The 13,669-nt window shown below is 44.0% G+C and overlaps 2 protein-coding genes across 5 annotated transcripts in view; one reads left to right on the forward strand and one right to left on the reverse strand.

The window, feature by feature from the left end:
- The window catches only part of PLEKHH1 (pleckstrin homology, MyTH4 and FERM domain containing H1), a 54,060-nt gene extending 49,079 nt beyond the window's left edge, over positions 1-4,981 (forward strand). For 3 of the 4 annotated variants that reach the window (XM_063159291.1, XM_063159293.1, XM_063159290.1), the window contains 3 exons: positions 1,302-1,388; positions 1,914-2,060; positions 2,372-3,477. In XM_063159291.1, coding sequence (XP_063015361.1) covers positions 1,302-1,388; positions 1,914-2,060; positions 2,372-2,548 — 411 coding nt within the window. In that variant the 3' untranslated portion in view covers positions 2,549-3,477. Of the gene's footprint in view, positions 1-1,301; positions 1,389-1,913; positions 2,061-2,371 lie in introns of all 4 variants that reach the window. The other variant, XM_063159292.1, reaches the window with a different exon arrangement.
- Positions 4,982-5,755: 774 nt separating this feature from the next.
- PIGH (phosphatidylinositol glycan anchor biosynthesis class H) lies at positions 5,756-11,222 on the reverse strand. The gene is made up of 4 exons (XM_063159295.1): positions 11,043-11,222; positions 9,060-9,269; positions 8,348-8,431; positions 5,756-6,833 (listed from the first exon to the last, which is right to left on the reverse strand). Exons 1-4 carry the CDS (start codon positions 11,220-11,222, stop codon positions 6,732-6,734), a joined length of 576 nt encoding a protein of 191 aa, XP_063015365.1. The 3' UTR covers positions 5,756-6,731.
- Between the last annotated feature and the right edge of the window lie 2,447 nt (positions 11,223-13,669).

The following is a 13,669-nucleotide window of genomic DNA, read 5'->3' on the forward strand; positions in this document are numbered from 1 at the left end:
CCAATGGTAGTTTAAAAAATAACATTTACATACCACAGTGGGGGAGGAAGGGAAGACTCACCCCTGAGTCACACCTGGCAGCTAGTGCCAGCTGCAAGGAGAATTGCTACTTTAGTCCTGTTCTCTGCTTGACACAGAACTGGATGCTTTCCTTGCCACACGGGAGAGGCAAGTACTCCTAATGTCCTGTTGCAGAAACAGAAATGAAAGTACACATTGGGTCAGGTGCCAGCCCACAGGCATCAGTGGGACAGCAGAGAACAGCTGCGGGGAGCGCTTCCCCCAGCAGCTTGTACCATCCCTCACCCCATTCCAGGCTAGAGCTCTGTGCCTGTTGCTCATGCCTGAGCTAATTTGTTAGCACATATGTCTGAGAAATCAGACGGGTTTTGGCATTAACCATCTTTCCCATCCCAGCAGAAATTTCTGCTGCTGAAAGCTTGAGGGAGATCTTCTTCATGGTTACATGTCTCTTGTTTTGAAGTCAAAGCTGCTCTGGTTACAGAAGAAAAGTCTAATGATGAAAGGGACCTCTTGAATAAATATACAAGAAAATAAATAGTAATAAATATACAATATATTTTTCGAAAGACAGTTATTTCCACTGTCAGGACTAAAAGAGGTTACTGGTATTTGAGGTTACTGACAGAATATGTAATTCAGTATACTGAAGAATCAGAATATAGAATAGGTGGACCCACAGGTGAAATAATGTTGGTATGATGATTAATGCATGTTATAACTTTTCAGCAATTAAACAGCAAAGCCTATGGCATTAGCCATGTAATAGCAGATTCCCAGGAAATATTTTCTGTTGTTAATCAAAACAAGTCGTCTTCAACAGACAATTGATGCACATTTGCTGTAAGATTTTGTAAGAAACAAAATGGCATTGATGTGATGGTACTTGGTATAGAAACCAGCAGGTTTCACTGCCTTCCTGACAGATAGGAGCAGTATAAACACGTGTGCTGAGCAGAGTTGCCATGCTGTTGCTCTGTCCTAGCATTTCCTTCATTTTTAACCACACTGATGGCATCTAATTAATCTCAAAGGCTTTGTTATCCTTGTGTCTCTTGTGCCACTACTCCAAAAAGTGTATGTAAATCTGAGAATGTTATTCCAAGTTTTGGGGAAAGCTGTCTTAAAAATCAAACCAGGTCACACCAGTAAGCCTTTAGTATAAGCCTTTAGGATTTTTTCTCATCTTCACTTTATCCTTAAATCTCAACATTTATATCAGAAATATCATTCTGTGGTGTTCAAGAAATACCTGAATTCATAATTTTATTTCTCTCTAGCCTATTTTGCCTTCCTCCCTGGAAGACAGTCCAGTCTGGATAGCTGTGAACGAAGATGGTATCAGCATACTGGATTATAACACAATGGTATGTTGAGGAACACTCTTTCAGAGGAATACCTTACCTAGCACAGAAAGACATTCCCATGAGTCCAGTGAAAGTCACTAACAGTTTGTCTTTAACTTCAAATGTGAATTATTATTATTATTATTAGAAGTTAGTTTGTAAAAGTCAGAGATGAGGGAAGGCAGTGTTATGTTTGAACACTCCACAGACAAAGGAAAATTACAGCTGCAGTGTAAGGTAGGGCAGCAAACATGTTCATACATCTTGCAAAATCTCAGTGGTGTGTGCTTACTACCACCATCTGGAACATAACAAAATCTGTACTATGAAGTAGTGAGGCCTTGAGCACACCAGGAGAAAACCAGAAATGCAATTCTCACTTGAGCTTTCTCTGCCAGCTCTTACCTTCAGAGCCATCTACTGCCCTTCACTGCTGGAGATCTGGTGTTCTCGCAGGAAGTAGCAATATAAACTAATATATTAGTTTAAGGTAGACATTTGGAGTTTTTTACAGAACTATGACTTTTTCAAACTCTCTGTCTGCAGCATTTGAAAGTCTCTTATTCATACTCCTCTGTGCTGACCTTTGGAGGCTGTCGAGATGACTTCATGATTGTAGTCAGTAAAATGAAAGAAAGAAGTTCTGGAAAAGATAGCACTGAAAAACTCCTCTTCACAATGGCAATTCCAAAGGTAATTACAAATGAAAAGTGAGTTTCTTTCCAGCTGGCAGCATCAGGGCTGGGTGTTTTGTACAAGCCCTGGGGACTGGTACTTGTGGTTGCTGCACTAGCTATATATATTCAACAGATCCTTTGTAAGCTGGAACCTTTCAACAAGAGGCTTACTCTACCTAACTCTTAAAGACAGGGCTTCATTTTAAAACTGAACAACTCCATGGGAGAAAGGCATTTACAAAAGCCATGCAGTCAATAGATGCTAAAAATCAAAGGGCATTCTTACCTGTAATTGACCTACAGTTAATCATTTTCTCTTTTCCCCAGATTGTTGAAGCAACACTTCTGATTGCCAGCTACATTAACTATCGTTCAGCTCCTTCCCTGCTGTGTTCCACACAGCCCTCACCAAGCCAAGCACCTGCCAAGAAGCCCTGGGACACTGAAAATCTGTGCTTTTTTCCTTCCGTGCCCCGAAGCACAAAGGGGCCCACCCTGCTCTAAGGGCTTGTTCCACATGAGCTGATTTTGTTGGTTATATACCACAGATTAATGCAGGCTCTGATTCCTTTTCCATAATAATAGACAAAGTTCCTTAGAGGTAGAGGCAGTGTACTTTCTCTTAAAAACAAAAAGTTGATTTGGGGGACTGTGTGGGAGTTTCCTTTCTGTGACACATTCCATCCAAAATACCATTCCTCAGGTCATTTGCCTGCACAGTGCTCCAGTCATTACAGCTGCACTCATTCTTCCATCTCCTACTGTACTGCCTTGCTTTACATGTACATATATTTTCTTTGATCCCTCCCATTTTCAGATTTCAAACAACATAAACTTTTGTGTTATTGCTCAGACACAAAAGAAAGACATTGCTAAGAAAGAAGAGGAATTAAACTCACAAGAATAATTCTGATGCAAGTCAAGGGTGATTTCAGACCTGAAATAGTGAGTATAGAATTAGAGTTCAGCAGTACTTAAGAGTATTTTCAACCTTAAATAAAGGTGGAAGCCTAGGGTCTTTTCCTGTTGAGTACTGGGAGCACCTGGGACCTGGACAGTGTCAGACAATGCCCTGGCACTGCAGGACTGGTGCCTTTTGGAAACTGACACTGTTCTATGAACTCAGATTGCTGCTGCAGGGCAGGGCTCCGTGTCTCACATGCTCCACTCTCAGACAAGCACTTTCTAACACTTCTGATAACCACTGTTGTAGATGTGTCTGGAACTGCACATTATCTCAGAAAAAAGAAGACAAGGCAAGCAAATTTTGTACTTTTTCTGTCTTTCAGCAACTGGGACCGATCTTCCCAGACAAGCTCTGCCATTCTGACTTGACAGAAGCTGCTTCTTTTAAACTCCTTCTTCTTTCATGTACCATAAGCAAGGAGGAGGTAGTCAGAAATTGTGTACTCACGTTCTTCTGACTTCCCTAAAGAATGTTAGTAGGTTTGATTTTCTTTTTTATCTGTTTCAAAGTGACTTCATTATGAGAAAATTATTGAATTTTAAACAAATAAAGGAAAAATATCAATTCTTCATAAAAAATCTAAATCTACTTAGTTTAAGTTCAGCTATTTTGAGAAGCATTCTAAAAAAGCTAAGGAAGAATAACTGCACTTTGAAAAGTACCACATTCAACTTCATAATAATTATGCATTCATGGGCAGCTTTCCCAAATTAAAACAGTATTAATCCAACCACTGGACCAAAGTCAGTAATAGCAAACCAGTTATTTGCAAATAAACAAACCAACCATACCAGTGTTTTTACTCCTTAGTTCCTGCCACCCAACCTTGACACATCCAACTAATGCACATGGGGGAGCCGATAGATCAAGGATTTTTTTCATGCTTATGATGGGTGCAAGGCCACAGACTAAAAGAGAAGAGCAGGGGGCAGACAAAAATTGTTCTAAGCAATCCCTCATCAGCATCTTTGTAATATAAAACAAAAAAAAAAACCCCAAACAACCAAACAAAACAAACCCAACCCCAAACCATCCTCTGGTGAGTTATAGAAACAGTATGGCAGACCTAAGACAGGAAAAGATTCTATGAACTGTGACCTGATTTGCACATACTGTAATGTACCCCCTTGTTATGAATTTAAAGACCATCCCTTGAAGGTACAGAGAAGGGTAGAAGTTTTCTGAGCCAAAAATAACTTTAAGAAGATATTTAGTAATTTTTGTTTTCCCTTAGATACTTTCCAGTCTCTCTATGTCCCGACAGTAGCTTGTATTTCCCCTCTCTCTCACAGTTATCTTAGTACAGCTGTGTCAGATAGAATACACAGTGTTACTCCTCCTCACTCTGTCACCTGGGCCTGACAATTTCTCCTGTATCTGAAGGTCAGTTTGACAATTTGCTTCTGGTATCCCACCAGTAACAAAGCTGCTTCAGAATAGGCTGGAGCTGTCATCGGTGCTGGGGACACTCAAGGCATAGAAGTCCCCAGGCTCTATTTCCTTGTGTCCTCAGAGACTTGAGGAGACTTGTACCAGGGCAAACAGGAAGCAGAGATGTTAAATAAACAGCAGCTCTCCTGAAACTCATTATTTTTTGCCACAATTGCACTTTAAATTGAGAAGTATGATACACAAAACTTTCTTTCTTCCTTATTTCTTAAAAATATTCATCAATACTTGAGTGTTTCAGGGACCACCCCACTCTGATGGATGCACACACCCCTCCTATTTATAGCTTACCTGTCTTCAAACACCACACCCTGTGTAGATACCTATTTTGTATGATTCTTTGGTAGAGAAAATAATTTTTTATTTTAATCAATGCTTTTGGCAATGACTGTTAATGCTGCATAGAATGAGATGACAAAAGCCTTTGTGTTCCTAACTGCTGTGTCTAAGTAAAAGGCTGTCTGGAAGATACTGTGAGATTTCTGTTTGGTCTTAATAAAATGCAGCTCGTGAATTAATAACCATGAATTAAATGTGTATTATTCTCAGAATGAAATAAACTATTTTAAAAGCTAAAATATTCTTGATGTAAACAAAAATGAACATAGATTGTGTTTGGTATCCAGTCACAAACCATAGCAGGTATAAACCTGCCCTGGACTGATTCCTTGTTTCTCTCTGCTGATTTTCTCTTAGCTTAAGTGGACAACTACACCATGGGCACAGGATGCTTACTCCTTCAAAAGATTGCTGAAGCTATCTTTCAGACTTCTTGCTGTGACACAGCTTCTTGGTAATTTCTTCAGTGCACATTCTGAGGACTTCATGGGACTTTTACAGCACAGTCAGCACTCCCAGCACAGCCTTGAGCCCGTGACTCTGTCCACTCTGTTGAGCCATCTTTTCTCTTCTGACACAAAAGGCAGTGGCACATCCCCAGGCTGCTGCCTTTCACTTGGACAATGAGAATACTTCTGTGACATGAGCTAACTAACCTCTGTCTTTCAAACTTTGTAGGACTGTGGAAAAAACCCCACAAATCCCCCTATCTCTACCTTCTTGCATGATGGTATGGTGCCAAGTGTTCATTTACAGATTATGTGGACAAGCATGGTACAGCATTGTATGCAAATAAGCATGAATCCAGGCTCCTGCCAACTTGTGGGTTTAGCTTTGGACACTTCAGTCACCTCATTAATATTACTAAGGAGTTGTGGAATATAGAGAGAAAAATACCAGTTAAGTGTTACAGTAACCTTTAGCTTGTCAACAAAGAAGAATTTCCCAACCTTGAGTTACTGCAAAGAGGACAGATTAATAAAACTTTATTCAAGTTGTCATTACCATCATTTTCAACAACACATGTGCCTCATATTCTGAGAGTAACCCATGTGGCCCTTTAAATGCCACATCTCTTCCATGTCCCATGTCAACAGGCCCTGCCCCATTCAGCAATGGGTTCACATTTTCCCTGTTCTCCTTTTGACAGTCAAGCACTTACTGAAACCATTCTTGTTGCCTTTGACATCCTTCAACTGATTCATTGCCAGCTGGGCTTTAGCTTTTCTAACTGCATCTTAAACAGTGTTGCTATATTCCTCCCACATCACCTGTCCCTAATTCCACCCTCTGTACACTTCCCTTTTGTGTTCAAGCATTGCCAGGAACAGCTTGCTCATCCATGCAGGCTTCCTGGTATTTCTGCTTCACTTCCTGCTCATTGGGATGGACTGTTCTTGATCTCAGAAGAAATGATCCTTGACTATCAATCAGCTTTCTCAGATCCCTCTTCCCTCTAGGGATCCCATCACATGGGACTCCTTCAAGCAGATCCCTGAAGAGGTCAGTCTTCAGATCTCTTTTATGTTTATTCCATTAAACATAACTGAATGCAACAGTTTAATTTTCTGGTTGTGTCCTTCTGAAATTCTCCTGTCTTCAGGAAGTTACTATCTGATCCCACACATCAGCTTTGGTATTTAGAGTGTGATTTTCAAACAAAGGGTTAAATAAAAACCAAAACACGCATACTTATGGCAGTCCAGCCAAGGTTATTTTCTAATTTTAGCATAATTTTCAGATGCATGAAACAGTAAAAAATGGATGCATTTTCTTGTCTCCCTTTGCCCTATTTCCCCATAATTCTTTTCTGGAGAGGCAAGAAAAAGTTTCTTCTGTCTGAGCCTAAAAAGCTCTGCTAATGGGGCAGTTTTTCTTGCTTTTCCATGTGTCCCTCTGAGTCCTGCTGAAAGCTTGCTGTCTTTTTTTCAGCTATTTTATTTCACTTGATTGTGGAGCTGTCTTCCTCTGCTCCAGGATCTCTTGACAACTTTTGTACACTTCTATCAAGCAGTCCAGTCGTGGCTTGGAGCTCTAGAAGTCAAACAACAGAGAATCAGGCTCTGAACTGAAACGACAATTAATTTTACCCAAACAGCAAACAGTGGTCAAAGTACAATGATTTTTCAGCAATTCTAACCTGGACCAGCTGAAAACCAGCAAGGAAGTTAAAGTTTCACGGTCCCACAGTCCCTATGATCCTATAACTTTTGAGCTCCCACAACAGCATTACTGTGTAAAGTCCATCAAATGCCTCCTTGCAAGAGTTGCTTGAGAGAACAAAAGGTCAAATCAGTGCACTGAGGCTCCTGGGCTGAGTGACATGGGAAACTGTATTTTTGAAGGCTGCCATAACTTAGAGAAACCCAGTGAAGGAGACACAACAAAGGTACTAATCATTGCTCCTTCAAAACTAACATACTAACTTGCATGTTAAAATAATTACAGACAGGCTCTGCATTTCAAAATGCAAGAGTTCCATACCTCCTATGCTGCCGGAGTCAACTCTACCAGTGCTAAGGTATTTCCATGAAAACAAAACTGGTCAGAGTTGAATGGTAAAAAAAAAAAAAAAAAAAAAAAAGAAAGAGAAACAATACAGCAATACAGATGCCAGGCAGACCTGGAAAGCAACATATCTAACTAATATCAGGTACTTGAATGCAGCTATCTGGAATTTAGTAGTTGTTGATTTCCAGCAAATCTACTTTCCCCTTGTTTATATGTGAAATATCTAATTTGTTACTAAAGATCTTTACAATTGTGGGACTGAGTTAGCAGAAAGTGTAAATGGAATAGACTATTTATACTCCTAAGTATTCAGACTGACTGTATCCAGTCACAAACTGTTGGCAGATTACAAAACAGTCACCAGCAGCAGGTGAATTAAGGACAGAGAGGGCTCTACAGCTCAGCAGTCTAAGAAGTGAGGTACCTCTGTGCTGCTTACCACCCCTCATGGATAAGGGCACTGTTGTGTTAGGCATGAACACACACAAAGCAAATCCATTCCAAAAATGGGATTATGAACAGTCAGAACACGTTAGCGAGAGAAGAGAGAGGGGAGATGAGGTAATGGCAACACAAACAAGTTATGATACATTAAACAAATTGGTCACTGCTTGTACCATGATCTTTGTCAGCAGGGCAGGCAGAGGAAGTCATTCCAATGCCAAGGAGGATTTATGAGAACTTTTGGTACACAGAGCTAAGGGAAAAATCAACTGCAGCACATTGCCAGAGTTAGGGTGGTAACTGAGCACAGGACTGCACAGAAAGCTCTACAAGTCCTCAGCACCCTGTGGGAGCCAAAGACTTTTAGTTCATGCAAACTCCTGGCTGGCTTCAGACTGACACAACTCCCTGCTGTTTGAATGGAGGGCACATGAAAAAGCCCATCCCCATTAAGTAGTTCTGTGAGACTTTAAGTGCCACCCACCCTGACAGCCCAGCCAGAGAAAGGCAACTGTCACGGAAAAAAAATATGCTTAGACAACTGATGCACACACAGAGACCACCATCTGGATCTCTCCACCATTCAAACTCACCTGAAAGAGTGGCACAACCTCAGATACTCCCTGAGGATCCTCAGGGTCCTGGAGGAGGATACACAGGTAGTAGATAACTTTTTGCTACAAGACAAACAGACAAAAGTCACTGGAGTATAAAAATGCTATCAAACTGCCTGGAGTTAGCACAGGAATAGGATCTGTTTCAACTCGCTGGGCTGAAGGCAAATCCTGCCAGGTCACAGTCAAGTCTACAAATTTTTATCAATAGCTTTCACTCAATAAAGAAATCATTTTGCCTATTTTTTTCTATTAAGTTTTTAACCTGAAAAGAAGACACCCTAGCTGGAAGGGTAAGGTCTGCTTTTCTACAGGAGCTTTGTAGAAAACCCCAGCAACAAGAAAAACGATTGTTTGCGTTGTCATAGCTTCTCATCTCCATCCTGATTACATATGGAGCTGGACATAAGGATTTGTAAGAACAGCATAACAGAAAGAACTAAACCCACTAGCTCAATGCCAGTGGCATTATCCAAGGGATGGATTTGGCTTTTTGAGGTTATTTGTTTGGTTTGAGTTCTCCTTTAAAGGTGAGAGATGACAGAATAAGGAGAAAAATCTGAAATAAAGCTCCTGATGCCAGTAAATCTATGGATGGTGCTGTGTTAAATTGCTCTGCTAAATCATGCTCATGAAAATACACTGGCTGTGAGTGTGCCCAGACACAAGAAGACAGACTTTGTATGATTACCATATGGATGGCTTCATTGATAACCACGTCCTTCACCTGCCCCATCTCAATGAAGGTCGTGCTCTCCTTCCCTGAGGCATAGGCTGAAGTCACCTGGATGCCGAGTGAGCCGATGACCAGCAGGGACTCCTGGTCAATCTTCACAAAGTGCAGGTAGATGATCAGGCCGATCAGCGTGATGAAGATGGCAGCGGAGAGCACCAAGCTGTTCTGTAACACAAGCCAAGAAAAGGCAGAGCTCTGGTACTACAATTACTTTAACACAGCTTTAGAGAAAGTAAAATTGCACAGTAAATTGTATATTAAAGCTACAGGTGCAAAGCATTTTTACTTAGGTAGAGTAATTTTATTCACCTGACTGGGTGATAGATATGTAGTGAAGTTTAAATCAGTCTTTGCAGTATGCACTAAAAGAATTGGGAGCTGAAACTAAAAACCGCAAGAAAATTCTATTTCCTTCCAAGTTCAATGCAGAAATCTCAATCCAAACAAGCCACTTGTGTCAATGAGAGTGCATTATGCCAAATTCTAAAGATGATGTCACTGACAAAAAAGTGTTGTGAAATATTTACAGGAACCAAGGGTGGATTTTCACAGTGGAGGAACCCTCCTTCAGGATAAACACTGCCCTGGTGGTTTTCTTACTATGAACTGCCAGTCTAAACTTGTTCAAACCTCAGCCTCTTTTTGCCTTAAATTCCAATGCAAAGAAAATCAGCTTTATCCTGTACTTTTTCTAAGGATCAATGTCTTTTGCATGCTGCAGTCCTGGGACTGCTGTTACATTTTAACATATAACTGATGACACTATAGTCCCCAGTAAGTCATCTGAAGACCTGGTAATAAATTCTAAAGGTCCAAAACCTACCATCTGTTTCTGGTACATGTTTTAGAGAACTCCAGGCCACTTACCCATTAATGAGAGTTATAACAGACACTTCCTAAAGAACTGCACAGCCCCACCATTCAAGCTGAGCCTGTACCACCACATGAGCTAAAGAAGCCATGGCTTCAGGAAGTATACAGGACTTCTCCAAAAGTTGGCTATCACAGGAAAAAAAACAGTCATGAAGTACAAATAGTGAAATCCACAAAGAGGGAGACTTTCAGACCTGATTTCCTGGCAAAAGGAAGAACTGCAGTCACTTGCATGTAGGCTGCAGGAGTGTGTGTAAAGGCAAGCAGGAAGGCAGTGGGTGGTAACCCACTGTATGCTTTCATGAAAAATGAAACTCAGACATGAGCCATCTATTCCAGTCTGACTCCTGACAACTGACTTATAATGCAATCTCTATCTTCATTTCTTAGGAAAGATTACTGAAAAAAACTGATGTGCAACAGTCAAAGCATGGGTCACAGTGACCAGCTTGTTTGGTTAAGCTACTGAATTCAGTCTGAACATAACTGATCAGGGTCCAGTTTTTGATAAATCCAAAAGCATTAGTTTAAATATCAGCAATTTTTTTAATCTGTACTGCAAACATCTTTCTGCCTCAGCTGTGAAAATTGATGACATTCATGGTGCAGTGCTGAGTCGCTCAGAAAAAATCCTTTTGGGGATTAAAAATCATTCATCTTCTTCAATTCCTCCTTAATTTCAGATTCTCACAACTCATCTCTCCAAGTGAGCACGTTTTATTTGGACTCACAAGTATGTGCCAGGCATCACCCAGCACGCAGACAATAAATCACCCTATCTGTCTAAGAGGCTACAAACCACCAGAGGCACTCGAGAAGACACCGGGGCGAGCAGGTGGCAGCCCGCGGCCCTGAGGCCGGCACAGCTCTCCCTTTGCCAGCACACCCCATCGGCTCCGGGGCGCGGGGATGCCCGGAGCGCCGCCGAGCGCCTTCCCACGGGCCGCGGCCGCCCTCGCTGCCCCGGGCGCCGCTAGCCAAGGCTGCCCAGCCCGCGGGACCCCACAGCGGACACGGGCTGAGGGGCGCGGCCGGGCCGGGCCCGAGCCGCGGCGGGGCCGGTACCTCGCAGAGCGCGAAGAGCCCGTAGGCCGCCAGCCAGACGGCGGAGGTGGCGGCGCTGAGCGAGCGCAGCTGCAGGCGGGGGCCGCGCACCGCCAGCTCCCGGCAGGACGCGCTGTGCTGGCGGCGCCGCAGCGCGATCGGCACCCCGGAGGCCGAGAGAAAGCGCCGCTCCTCCGCCATGCCGGGCAGGCGGGGCCCGGACCGGCCGGCCTCCCGCGGGAGGAGCCTGAGCCCACGGCCGGCCCTCGGCTCCGCTCGCCCGCTCCGAGCCGCACGGTGGTGCTGCCCGTGGGCTGTCCCACTTGTTTTACCTCGCCCGGCGTCCGTGCTTAATCCCGGTGACATCAGCGCTTTCTGCGGTTTGCACATGTTGACAATTCATTGCTCGCTCCCTCTGTTTATGGAGTATGAGTTTTAAAGGGCACACGGGTTAGTGGTGCTGCACGTGTCTCTTGCCGTGATGAAGAGACGGAGGATTTCATGGAATCACAGACTGTTAACGGGTTGGAATGAACCTTTAAGAGAATCTAGTTCTATACCACCCGCCTCGGAAAGGGACGCCTCACACTAGACCAAGTTGCTCAAGGCCTTATCCAGCCTTGCTTTGGACACTGCCAGGGTTGGGCATTCACAACCTCCTTGGGCAACCTGGTCCAGTGTCTCAGCACACACAAAGGAAAAGATTTCTAATATCTAACCTAAATTTCCCCTTTTTCCATTACTCCTTGCCCTATCACTACAATTCCTGATGAAAAGTCTCTGGCTTCCCAGAAGGCCCCCTTTAGATACTGGAAAGTTTCTATGAGCTCTCCATGCAACCTCCTCTCCTCAAGAAGGTTGTCTTTCCCCCCTTTGTCCTTACCATCTGCAACTCCATAAATGTATTTTCTCATCTGTACCACACTTAGCTACAAGGTCTTTGGTTTTTTTTTTCCCCAAGGTTTAAAGCAGAGTTTTCTGGTCCTTTGCCATCTAAATACGTAGTAAATTGGAGACTTGGCTTTGCATAGAGACTTAATGAGTCTCTGTATTGTGTTCCCTTTAAGGCATTTCAGTTATTACTTCATGTGACTTATGTGGCAGTAACACAAAACTACAGCTCTGTGGCTTTCAAACTGCCATCCTGATTTCTTTGGTGTTTCTATTTTTTTTTCCTTCTACCACAGTTTTTGAGCGTTAGCTTTAATCACAGTTGCCATCTTTCTGTGAGCAATTTACTTAATTCATGGTATTGTCAGAGCTCTTGGGTGGATACTGTATATATAAAAAACCTGTTAATTTGTTCTCACAGGGGCAGCAAAGGAGTCTTAAGTGACATGAAAAACCAAGGGGCATCAGGGAATCACTACCAAGGTCTTGGCTTTGCCTGGAGGAGTGGCTGATGTCTGCCATCCGTGGGCAGTCTTGTGCAGTACGTCCAGGATCTCACTATGACAAAGAGACCAGGGGGGCGGATGGGCTGAAGGGGAAAAAAGTAACAGCAGACAATGAACTGCAGAAATGGAGAAGAAAATGCTGAAGTTCAAAAGAGGATGAAAGAAGTTCATCAATGAAGTAAAAAAGGACAAAAACCCAATAAATTGAAAACCGGCTTTTTAAAGAGGGAAGAAAGGTTTGAAATGGCAGGTGAGAAGGACTGAAGTGAATAAACATGAGTTATGACAGCTGGTATGACAGCTTCAGAGGTGGGGACAGGAAGAAAGGGAAAGAAAAATCAGAGTAGGAGGTAGAAGAGGTAAAAGCACTATGAACAGCCAGGTCAGTAAACAGGACAGAACGAAACGTGAGCTCCTGGAGGAGTGTTAACAATAATTCACATTCACAAGGCATGGGGGAGTTACTGACATAGAGACGGGAGGAGAACTTGGAAATCTTAAGAGGAAAAAGCAAAACTGCTTGGATTTTTTTGTGTGTCACTGGCAACTCCCTGTTTAACCATTTTTGTGCTCTGTCATGTCATGAACTGTAAGCTTGTCTTTCAAGCTTGTACAGAAAGACTGCACATTCGACAGCGGGAGTCATCTTGCCTTGTCACAGAAGGGAAAGATGGGGACTTTAATTTGTTTTTAACTCATTTGTTAATCATCCTTCAAATGTGCCTCGAATAGGAACAGCTGGAGACCTCTGAGAATCGTCTCAAGCCACGATGTGCTGGACAGGTGGTCCTTCAGTGCTTTATCAAGGCCATCAGGTGATGAGCGTCACCCGTGTTTCTCCAGCGACGCCAGGGAGCAGCGTGCCCGCACGGAGGCTCCCGAGCTCGCTGTGGCCAGCCAGGGAGCCCGGCTGAGGTGCTGCTCGTCTGCTGTGTCCCGGCGGGGCGGGTGCGACGGCGGCTGCCCTCGGCCTGCGGGGGTGCGGCGGGGCCCGGCATCGCTGCGGCACCGGCGGGGCCCGGGGCGGCCGCAGTGGAAAAACCCCGGGCGGCCGTGAGGGGAGCGGGGCGGGGCCGCGCGCGGGGGCTGGGGGGGGGGGGGGGGGGCGGGACACACCTCCGTGCGCGCGCGCTGCCGTTGGCCGGGGGCGCGGGGGCGCGAGGGGCGGGGCGGCGGCGCGCGGGGGGCGGCGCGGAGCGCTGAAGAGAGCGGCGCGCGGGCGGCGCGCGGCAGCAGCAGCATCGCCCCGCC

The sequence above is a fragment of the Melospiza melodia genome, chromosome 6 (assembly GCF_035770615.1).
Source record: "Melospiza melodia melodia isolate bMelMel2 chromosome 6, bMelMel2.pri, whole genome shotgun sequence".
Classification (NCBI taxonomy): domain Eukaryota; kingdom Metazoa; phylum Chordata; class Aves; order Passeriformes; family Passerellidae; genus Melospiza; species Melospiza melodia.